The sequence below is a fragment of the Berghia stephanieae genome, chromosome 12 (assembly GCF_034508935.2).
Source record: "Berghia stephanieae isolate SIO BIC M18660-M18661 chromosome 12, UCSD_Bste_1.3, whole genome shotgun sequence".
NCBI lineage: Eukaryota > Metazoa > Mollusca > Gastropoda > Nudibranchia > Aeolidiidae > Berghia > Berghia stephanieae.
Window position 1 is genome coordinate 20,776,918 of NC_088371.1, and position 12,236 is coordinate 20,789,153.

The 12,236-nt window shown below is 36.5% G+C and overlaps 1 protein-coding gene across 3 annotated transcripts in view; it reads right to left on the reverse strand.

The window, feature by feature from the left end:
* Positions 1-12,236, reverse strand: part of LOC144958193 (protein O-mannosyl-transferase TMTC4-like) — a 32,906-nt gene that overhangs the window by 13,676 nt on the left and 6,994 nt on the right. For all 3 annotated transcript variants that reach the window (XM_078889994.1, XM_078889993.1, XM_078889995.1), the window contains exons 7-12: positions 11,679-11,766; positions 11,380-11,483; positions 10,554-10,739; positions 9,740-9,907; positions 7,601-7,803; positions 4,725-4,902 (exon numbers count right to left, since the gene is read on the reverse strand). In XM_078889994.1, coding sequence (XP_078746120.1) covers positions 4,725-4,902; positions 7,601-7,803; positions 9,740-9,907; positions 10,554-10,739; positions 11,380-11,483; positions 11,679-11,766 — 927 coding nt within the window. The remainder of the gene's footprint in view (positions 1-4,724; positions 4,903-7,600; positions 7,804-9,739; positions 9,908-10,553; positions 10,740-11,379; positions 11,484-11,678; positions 11,767-12,236) is intronic.

Here is a 12,236-nt window from a genome sequence, read left to right on the forward strand (position 1 = left end):
AGTTAGGAAAAGAATTAGGCCTATCAGGTGAACAGTTATCCGCCTACGTGACGGAGAACGCAGAAGGGAGATTGCCAGACTGGAAGGAGAGGAAAAGAGGAAACATGAACATGAATATTCTTTGAAAGAGCTCAGAAACAAGGAGCTGGAAATGGATCTGGAGACAGAGAGAGAGCGTACCCGCCAAAAGGAAATTGAAATGTCTTTAACAAGAGACATGGCAGAAAACAGACTCTCTACCCATAGCCCCATTCCATCTAGTCAGGGTAATGGGAGCATTGATAAAGTAATGTCGTTCCCAGTAGAAACTTTCAACCCACACATTGAAGGGATTGATCAATGGTTAACGCGATTCCAGGAGTTAGCGATCTCATATGATCTTCCGGAGGATAAATGGGCACTCAAAGCGTCTCAGCATCTCAAGGGCAAAGCCTATGATGTATATACTCGCCTGACACAGGACAACAAAAATAACTTTCAGGAGTTAAAGTCATCCCTATTGAGACACTTTGATGTCAGCGCAGAATCATATCGTAGAAGATTCCGAACATTAAAGAAGGACAGACATGAAACATACCACCAGTTGGCAGATCACCTACAACTCAGCCTCCAACAATGGTTGAAACTATCTGGCAACCCAGACACCTATGAGGGATTAAACCAGCTTATCATGGTGGAACAGCTGAGAGATGCAATGCCCCTGGATGTCCGTCGTTTTGTCGATGAGCAAGGCGCTCATAAACTGGACGATATAGTAACATGTGCTGACCGGTTTGCGACAGCGCAAGAAAATCACCTCACCGAAAAGAGACAACACCAGATTCAGAAACCGCCCACCTCATATGAAGATAGAGCTACATCTCCACCACCATATGAAAAGAAGAATAACAATAACCAATACGAAAGAAGTAACACAACACAACACAAACAACACGTATACTGCAAGAACTGTAATATGAAGGGACATTTGACAGAGGAATGCCGTCGCGACAACAAACGTAACGGTCCTCAAAAGGGAAAACCTGTCAGTGTAAACGTAGGCCGCACAGTTGGGAACCACCCACTTCATAAAACAAAAGAATCTTCGAATCACCCTCCAGTCATTGACACAGTCAAAGTAAATGGACGGAATGTGACCGTTCTCTACGACACGGGATTAGACTATCACGCGGTTGTAGCACGAGACTTGGTTCGGCCGGACCAATTCACAGGCGAGATTATCGAGATTCAATGCGCCACTACAGACAGCCCATCTCTGCCACTTCCGATAGCTAATGTCGAGATATCATCTCCATACGTAGTAGGAACTATACCTGCAGCTGTACTAGATGCTCCTACTCACCCTCTCATCCTTGGATGCAAATACGTATTTCTCGGAACGCCCAAACACCCATTTCATGCCTGTCACATAAGGACAAGAGCACAGGATCAACGGAATATGCCGCCGTTATCACAAAATCCTGGACCAAAGGAAATGAAGAAGGCACAGACCGAGGACACGACTCTCTCGCGCTACTTCGCCAAACTGACGGAAGCTAGTGACAAAAATAAAAAGGGAGAATTCATAATACAACATGAGTTGTTATACAGAGTCTCTGGCAAAAAACGCCATCAGCTCGTGTCCTTACACATCGCCGACAGATTCTAGACATGGGACACAACATACCTTTCAAAGGACATGTGGGAATCGCTGCCACAACGGAGCGCATCTCAGCCCACTATTTCTGGCCTGGTATTTCGGATGACATCAAGAGCCATATAAAGTCATGTCAAAAATGCCAATGGAAACCAGATCAAACAAGCACAGCTCCAGTAACCTTAGGTTCGATTAGGACTGTAAACACTCCCGTTCAATACACGGGCGCAAACATCATGAGACATTATTCACGCACAAAGAGACGGAATAAAAATGATCTCAAGCGATGGAATCAAGATGATACATGGAAATGGACTCACAAGGTTTCACGAAATTGGAGTCAGAATGATACCAGGAAACGCAGCAAAAATGTTTCATACAATCTGGATCAAAATGAGGCCAAGAAACGGAATCCAAATGTATCAAAGATATGGAATCAACACGATACCAAGAAAAGAAATCAAAATGATGCCAAGATAAGGAATCATAATTTTGCCAAGCAACGAAATCAGAGAGAAACAATAACTCCTGAATTTAAAAATGTTGGACAAACCAGGAACGCTTCACACTGCGAGGACAATTTCTGCGCTATAAAAAGGACTCTGACGTCACAAACCGTGCTGCGCTTACCTGACCCCAACACACCTTACATTACGAGGACTGCCGCAAGCAAAATAGGAATAACCTCTACTTTGCTATAACCTGACCTCAATGACCCGACAATCGTTCATCTCTTATCCGATGACGTCACAACAACATAACTGTACCTGCAGTACTATCTTATTGTCCACGTTTCTCAGATGATTTTAAACTAGACTTAATTTTAATCTCACAAGGAGATTTTTCAAGAGGGGGAGAATGTGACGAACGATTTTCTTTCACTGTGTGTTTCTTTATCATTCGTCAGCGTCTCGGTTCAAAACCACTTCAAACCTAGTGGACGAGACATATATATTTGCCAAGGCAGATTAACACCTCAAGTAAGATAATCAAAACATGGACAGCCTTTCTCCAATAAAGCTCCAAATCTTTCTAACGGAAATTCTGGTCGTTAGGTGGGAAACATTTCCATTGTATAACGGAACATTCACTTTCAGCTTAAGGCTTATTTACCTGTTCAAATTGTCTGCCCATTGTATTCATGCCACCTGCTAATTACCTTTTCCAAACAAGTCGCCATCGTGCATATGCCCTGAGGTCCTTGTCTCGTTCAAGAGTCGCTTAATTGCAATTACTGTTCTTGTCTCTCCGGCAATTCTCCGTTATTCTTTCTTACCAAAGCATCTGGATATCATTGGCTATCTAAAACAGGAAGATTCTTCGGATTGGCTATTCCCATAATTCAGACGCTCTTTTCCATTTCATAAAACCAAATTCATCTAGGAATCTTATCACACACACGCTAAGAAGCCCACGAGAAAAGAGCTATCTCTCCAATTTCAAACTTGTAAAAGTTTGTCTATCTCGGCTGGAGGTAAAATGAATTATTGGTTAACATTCAAAGTTGAACGAGATATTACTGTGAATTCAATTTAATCTATTATTAATATTATAGTTTGTGTATATATTTTAATTGTGCTATTCCATGGATGTTCGTAAGTTGGAATACCTGTACAAAACTATATCTATATGTATCTTATTCTATAGTTAACAGTTGTTTATGATCAATGTTATTATTTCATTTATATTCAATATGCATATTGCTTGAATGTCTGTACCCCACCGCCAATCGCCGGCCACACATCATAACCTCAATTATAATTAATAAAAATAAATAAAGAAATACCAGGGACACAACCCTGTTAAATTCTCATCATGTAAGATAGCTCGACTGTCAGTTGATGTTTAAACAATATACTAACTCCCATTATCATGAAGTTACTGCTTCTCCTTGCCTTTGTCGGCAAATAAAGGCTATTATGATGTGTCGCTCAAGGACGATTCGGTGGCGAAAGACAAACTCGATTGGCTCTAAGACCTTGTTGTTTTAACTCTTAAATTGAAGGTCCTTGTCCTGATCCTTGTCCTGATCCTGATTCCTGGCCATTTTCCTGGTCCTTTTCCGTGTCGTTGGAGCACCCAGTTGTGCCGAATCCCTGCATCCCAGTCCTTGAACAGCGGTAAACCCCTGATGTCAGCCTAACTACAACACACTGTTGTGATGTCCAGAAAACTCTGCAAAGCAGGCGCCAACCCTGGAACTAGCTGATACATTTGCCTCAGTCAAGCAAGCCGACGGGATAAAGATAAGCCAAACGGGCTTATACCATTTTCAAATGTATTTTCCACGGACATATATGATTATATCAAAGCAAACAAATAAATATATAATAGATTAGATCCACTCAATTAGAGCTATTCTTCCTGATATCAAATAAATACTTATTCTTCTATCTTTTCCTGTAACAATCTAATTAAACTTTATGTATAGAATTGTTATTAGTGCATTGGGCGTTACTATTGTCTTGACTCACTTGTTATTAATACACTTAAGTTATAAGGGACCCTAAGGCAATTCTTGATCTCCCCTAGATTAAACCTGAGCCGTTTGTGATATAGGTTGAGTGGTGCAGCTGGTAACGAGAGCCATAGCGCGCGTACTAGTTCGAATCCAGACCATTGAGCTATCGGTTGGACTCGATCCCACAAATTAACACACACAACCCGCCACAAGTACTAACCCGTGGGCACCAGCACCTGCAGGTCAGTACTGAACAATAGCTACTCCATTATTATTACAAAATGTAGATTTGAAATCTGGTCAATTGCTTGTTACACTAATACTCTTAACTCACTCAATCCTAGAGAGTTTTGCTACTTTTCAAAATTGGAAAAAAATGTATTAAAAATAAGCATTAAATAGAGAGTTTTATTCAACTACCATTAACGTGCAAAAACCAAAAGCATTAATTTTGATACTATGCATACAATTTGTCTCATAAAAATGTAATAAATAGACATGGATTAAAAGTAACCCGGGTAACATACTGATATAGTCAGTGTTAGGGTTGAGTGAGTTAAATTCAACCACTCCCACCCACCCCCACCTCCATGAACTCCCTAATTTGGACTACATAAAACTACTCACCTGGCGCAACTTTGGATAATGTTGACACAAACTACGAACACCGAGGCAGACAAGAACACAAAACCCAGCAGACGGCAGATACAAAACTCTCTCTGCCACCACAAATCCAACACGGAAAAGTATATTGGTCGCAGGAAGGAAAGGAACCACCATCAGCACAACACCCAAAGCAACTGGCCTGGAAAAGATGGATGGTAGACTAAAATAACGGTAGAAAGGAGTGGAGAAGCTTAAATCTAATGAAAAAATACAAATGATTTGGAAGTTTTGGGTTTTCCCTTAATTAACTCTTTCAGTGTCATTGGACACACTGTGCAGCCAGAGCAGAATCTGTTCTATTGGCCAATGGCCGCACAGTGCGGTCGGTCTTGAAAGGCAAAAATAATAATGTAATCCAATCCTACTTTCTACAAAAATACTATAAATTGAACCAATGGTATCATTTCTTTCATCAGAACATTAAATTGGCCCTAGGGGGGTATTTTAATTGAGATTTTGCGCCGAATTCAAATGTCGCTTTGTCATAGTCTTAGCTTGTCAATCTCATGCTGCCTCAATCAGGTGTCAGCCATTTTGTAACGAAAATGCAAATATAGCCTCAGTGCCGAAAGAGTTAACAAAATTGATCAATAAGACACTAAATGTAAATCATAGGACACAGGTAAAAAAACAAAACAAAAAAAACAAAAAACAAACAAACAGAAAAACTGTGAGTCTGAAATTGACTCCAATTGTCACTTGCAATTCCTGAGACTAAGACTGATTGGATGAAGCTATAACCAGCATCAATACATGCCTGAAGGCAAAAATCAAGTTGCCCTCTGGTTTGTGGACACGGATCAGAAAATTAAAAAAAAAAAAAAAAAACGATTAAAAAATATATGTCATTACACAATACTACTAACAATAGTGCAAATCATTGCGACCAGTTTATTACTGTAAAAGCTTCTTTTTGTTTCTTAGCTCACTTTGTGTTTAAGCCTTACTTATTACCTTTTTTGGAGAATTGGAAATTTTTTTTTTTTTGTTTTAACTACTGAAGAGCCCACAATATTTGCAGGAAAATAAAGGCTATTACAAACAGTGACTCATCTATTTTAATTATTATTCTACTGCATTGTGTAAATTAACATAGATCAAGACGAATCTTTTGAGCTATCAACGATCTCAAATTGGTCTGGTAATAAAGTTTGTAGGCATTTGCAAATGAATCTGGGAACGCGGTGGACAGATGGTGAAATCCAATGTCAAATTAAGAGCTGATCATTATGCCCTAGAGGAACTTTGTGCGGCTATGTGGTCTTGTGGTATGACACTCACTTTCAGATTGAAAGGTCCTGGGTTCAAACCTCGCTCAGTGCATCGCTGAGTCCTTGGAAAAGGCTCTTTACTCACATTCTCTTACCGTACTCATGTGTAAAATGAGTACCCGGTTGTTAACAGCATTGTCTCTGTCGGAAATAATAATATCGCCGAACAGGCGTCATATCTCATTCTATATATTTTGTGTTGCTGTTGGTCAGGGACCCTTTGTAAAGCGCTTTGAGCACATTTGATATTGCGCTATATAAAGGCTTGTTTTAATTTTAAAAAGGCTTGCAAGTTAGTGTCGTAGTGTCTCCAGAGGGCGATGTGGAATTGTCTTTCCCCTTGCAAGTTACTACTTTATCAATCTGTAAAAAAAGTTTTATGATTCTTATATTTGCCAGTAATACTATGTTCATTGGCAAAATTTTAACATGGGCTAAACAGAATAATAATGAAGCATTTATAATGCGCACACTTCCACTCAAAGGTGCTCAGTGCGCTGTGAAAAAAAAACAACAAAAGAAAAGAAAACAAAACAAAAAAAACAGTTACAATCAATAGTTTATCAATGCACAAATTAAACTACACACTACAGACTAAAAGGCACGGGTTTTCAGATTCTTTTTAAAAAATTTCAAATAAAGGGCTGGATCTAGTTTTAAAACTTATGCTATTCCATAACCGAGGGGCACTGATAGAGAAAGATTTACTGTTAAATTTGTTTGAAAATTTTCATACATTAAGCAATTAAGAGTCAGCAGATCTAAAAAGCTTGCATTGGTTTATTTATAGGGAGAAGTTAGGTCTTGTATGTAAGGAGGGAAAATCTCGTTCATGGATTTATATGCATAACAAAGAATCTTAAAATCATTTCGAAACTTTACTGGCAAACCGGTGAAGAACAATTTGAACCCCCAACCCTATAGATAGAATGAAGTTGACGTCACTCGGGTCTTTGTTATTGTTTTTTGCCATCCACTTTTATGAGTAATTCTCACTAAACTGTATTAACCAGACTATAAACATTCAAGGTTACACATAATTTTTGTGTTGTTCCATTATACCTCCTGGTAGCAATGTTGTGAGCATCTAAGCCAAGCACATACTATCTATATTTTTTAAAGACTAGATTGATCTTTTGCCTTACCCAGACCTGCCAAATTGAAAACTTCAAATTTAGTTATTTTTATGTCATTTTTTAGTAATTTGACAAGGAAATTCGTAATTTCTGAAAAGTGTACGAACAACCACAATATTATTATTATTAATATTATTATTATTATTATTATTATTATTATTATTATTATTATTATTATTATTATTATTATTATTATTATTATTATTATTATCATCATTATAGTAGTAGTAATAGTAGTAGTAGTAGTAGTAGTAGTAGTAGTAGTAGTTGCTGTTGTTGTTCTTCTTCTGCTTATCATTCTTATTATTATTTAAGTATTACTAAGAATTAAAAATTCGTAATTTTCCATAAAAGGTCGTATTTGGCCATGAAATTTGTCTAAAATTCGTAAAATTCCGAAAAATTTGTTAGATTCGGCAGGTATGCTTACCTGGCAGCATCCTTTTGAAGGCCTTTGAGACAAGCCCAAGCCATGAGCCCCAAAAAGCTCCAAAATGCCAAGACGGGCACAATGCGAGGGTCCGCCAATGAAGTGATGGTCGGAACACATCCCATGGACCAATCAAAACACAACCAATGGGGAGACAAAAGGATCCAAGTGTTTATCGCGTACAGGTAGTTGTAGTTTAAAGTCTGATTGATGAAAATGGAAGGAAGGAATTTAGATCTAACATGATAAAAAACGCAAAATATAAATAAATACAAGAAATAAAGAAAAAAAAAAAAAAGAGTAGAAAAAGAATAAATTCTTTCTAAGAGGTGAATTTTGAAAAAAAATTAATAGATGAATACTAAATACATAAATGGAAGAGAAAGCGGGGAAGACCCAAAGAAACCTGGTGAAAAACGATGGAGAAAGAATTAAAGGATGCAGGCCTGTCCTGGAATACAGCCACCCCGAAAGCAGCCGATCGCAAAAAATTGAATGTCTGGTGGATGCCCTATGTGCCTCAAGGCCCGGAGAGGATTAAGTAAGTAGTAGAAATAAATAAATAAATTTAAAAAATAAAATAAAACAATAAATAAAAAAATATATTATGTGATTTTCAAATGAACACGATGCAGTCTTGATTTGGGTGGAAGTCAAGCAACAATGCGAAGAGGAATATCTTTTATATTCTTTATCTTATTAATCTATTTAGCTATTAATGTGATTATATGTGGTCTAGTGGTATGACACTCGCTTTCGGATCGGAAGGTCCTGGGTTTGAGCCTCGCTTGGCGCATAGTTGAGTCCTTGGAAAAGACTCTTTACACACATTCTCTTACTGTACTCAGGTGTAAAATGAGTACCTGGCTGTTAACAGCGTTGTCTCTGTTGGACAAAATTGTATTATCGCCTACTAGGCTTCATGTCTCGTTCTTTATGTTATGAGTTGCTGTTGGTCAGGACCCTTTGTAAAGCACTTTGAGCATGTTTAGTGGATGTTGCGCTATATTGAAAGCTCAACTTTTTTTTCTTTTTAAAATTTCATTTTCAATTGTCTTTCAGTAATTTTTAAAAGAAAAAAAAATTGAAATCATGATGGTTCTGCTACGAAAAGGGTCTTTTGTCCTTAATTCTCCCAAACATGTGTAAACAAGGTATTGAAAATTGAAAAAAAAACAAAATCGTGTCATATTTTTATTGAAATACTCAGCACTTTGTCATTAAATCTTATGAACAACTTAGAAATCGACTTGTGGAAAATTCATAATTCTCCCGTCATTGGTAATATAGAAAAATATTTGAAATGATTTTCAAACCTAATAAACTAGTGATTAATTGACTGTGTTATTGGACTGTAGATTAAAGATTATTAACTTATTTATAACTTTCACTTCAATTTCTGCATATGGCATAATAATAAATTAGGCAGACACATTACACTTAATGAAATGGACATTTTACTCAAAATGGTTTGCTGGGAGAATCAGTTAAATTTAATTCTCTCTCTCTCTCTCTCGAGCTCACCCTCATTGAAAATCAAACAAATTTGTTCAATTTTTCACGCATATGAATTTGAGAGAGTTAAAACAACGAATATACACTTTCATTTTATTCATTCTCTATATTTCATAACCATGCTCTATTCACATCACCATTCAGTTTCACGCCAAATCAGACAAGCCTACTTTAACAACAAATTCGTAAATTACTTGTGAGAGTAAATTTTCGATTTTTAAAGTTATACCATAGCGCCTACAATTTATATCTCCCAAAAATTATGAATTCTTAAACTTCAAGATCGCAGGTTTTCCCCCAAATGCACATTACTTATTCCTATCCTCACTTACAACCCGTGTGGTGTGTGGGGTCCCATCAACTGAGAGGGTACAAGAATAGCCCAACGATAAGCCAGCGTGTTGTAAAAGGCGACTAATAGTGTGTTACTCCCCCTTTTTTTCAGTCACCTGGTCCTCCAGGTTGGGGGTTGTCGAAGGGTGTCGAAGTGGTAAGACATGGAATGAGATAAAAAAAGTTAGCTCAGGATAGAGAAGGATGGAAACTGTTTGTCTGTGGCCTATACCCTGACCCAGGGTGAAAAAGGCAATGATGATGATGATGATAATGATGATCGTCACTCACCCTGTATAGAGTTCCATTGACAAAGGACTGGGGGTTGTCGTGGACCTGGAATGTAGGCGGGGAGGAGCCCATGATTCTCCATCTTATCGACAACAAAACAATGGCAGACATGGACAGGAAGACAACACGTTTTGCCAGTGAGAACATCCATGGAGGGTGGCCGCCATTCTGTCAACATTGGAGAGAAATCTAAATTTGCTTGTTTTTAGACGTTGTTTTGTTTTTCTTTCTCTTCTTTTTTTTTTTGTTTTTTTTTTTGTTTGTTTTGTTTTGTAGAATATTATAGCAATATTTTTAGTCATACCATCCTTCTTTAAAAAAATAATAAATTGAGAAGAACAAAGGGTGCTTATAATAATAATAATAATAATAATAATAATAATAATAATAATAATAATAATAATAATAATAATAATAATAATATGACAATACTATAACAATTTTAAAATATATTCCCCTAAGTTTTTAAAACTATTATTATTACTATTATTATTATCATCACCATCATCATCATCATTATTATTATCATCATTATTATTATCATTATTATTATTATAATTATTATTATTATTATTATTATTATTATTATTATTATATTTTTATTATTATTAATATTATTATTATTATTATTATTATTATTATTATAATCATTATCATATGATCTTTCCATTTTTGAAACTTTGCGACAAGCAGTGATAAAACAACTCCAAATAAGATATGATAAAATTGTTTTGAATCTGGAAACCTAAAAAAAAAAAAATAGAGAGAAAAAACGCCCCTAAGGAAAAAGAAAAAGAAACATCAAATATCTTACTTTGTGTTTTGCAGCTGTCCCGTTAGAATTATTCAATGTTGATGAAGATGATGACGATGATGAATGGGATTGAGACAAAGGTGATGATGATATGGAGTCACCCAATTTTGAGTATTTTCTTAGTCCAAACACTTCGCCAAGATCAATTTGGCATATGGACATCACGTCATACGCGCAACACACACCCTGTTAAAAAAATTTTAAAAACCAGACAGAATAATAAATAAATTGACATGAATGTGTATCGAAAATATTTCAATAAATGAGAGAAAAGTCTTTACCTTCAACCATCATTTTTCTTGATATACCTTAGCAATCAACTTATTTGTTCACATGATTGGACAATGGAACAAATTTGTTCAACGTCCATTAGTGTTCCATCATAATAAATTGAGAAGAACTGTTAACACTAAGAATTCATGAATCCAAAAGGTCAATTTTATACTTTTTATTCACTTACAGAATTAACAAATACACTTTAATGAAAAAAATAACCAATCTATTGTTTAAAAGAAAAAAGGGTTGGGGGTTAAAATTGTTCAGTGCGGTCTGTGTTTCGTACCCAAAAGGTACGAAGTTCGAGTACCCGCCTCGTTGTGTGGCCTTGAGCAAGTCAGCTCGCCCTAGCTCACTTTGCGGCGCTACACTGTGGCTAATGCCTGGTTTATTCCATTCTTCCCTTGGAATAGACCCTGAAGACGAATTTCCCCTTGGGGATGAATAAAGGGAATTTTATTTATTTATTTATTTAAATCTGATGTGTATAACTTTGATGGTAAAAGCATTTTTTTTTCTTAATATATTCTTTTAAATGGCATGATCTTACAATGACAGTTATTCCTTGTTCCTTGCTAAATGTTGCCAGACCACACAGGACTGTGCTGATAATGAGATGTTGCAACGAGAAGGCGGTGGGCCGACTTGATTGTTCTGTGAAGATGAAAGAGATAAAGTTAATAGGGGTGGGAGAGTCTTAGACGGTATGAAGTGGCTCGAAACCAGAAGACGATAAAGGTTCAGATGAGGATGAGGGTGATGATGATGATGATGATGATGATGATGATGATGATAATGATGATGATGATGATGATGATGATGATAATGATTATTATTCATTGGACATACCTCCTGTGCATCCCTTGACGTAAACCAAGAAAGACAAGATGAAAAATAGAGCACATAGAAGATCGGCCCTGCCTACAATTCCTGCAACCTGGAAGCAAACAATAAAATTCGATTGTTACATTTGGACTCTATCTTATTGAAATTGAAAAATATTTTCACTAATATTAGACCCAGCAGGGCTGCCAAAGTCAAAATGAGTAACATATTTGGGCTGAAAAGCGGGGGGACAGACTACGGGGTTGGTGATATCAAAGGTAATCATGGCATAAATGGCAATGATAATGAAAGGGGGTATGGAAAAATTATATTGATATAGATGATAATAAAGCATATATACTCTAAAAGCAAGTGTTTGTGGTCGCCAGACTGGACACTTGACAAAAGAATTATGGCTACAAGGAGAAAACCTCCCATGGGCATTTGACAAATAGCATAACACGACATTACAAAGAATTACTCTTCCACATAGAGCGATATATATATATATATATATATATATATATATATATATATATATATATATATATATATATATATATATAATATATCTGGTCCTTT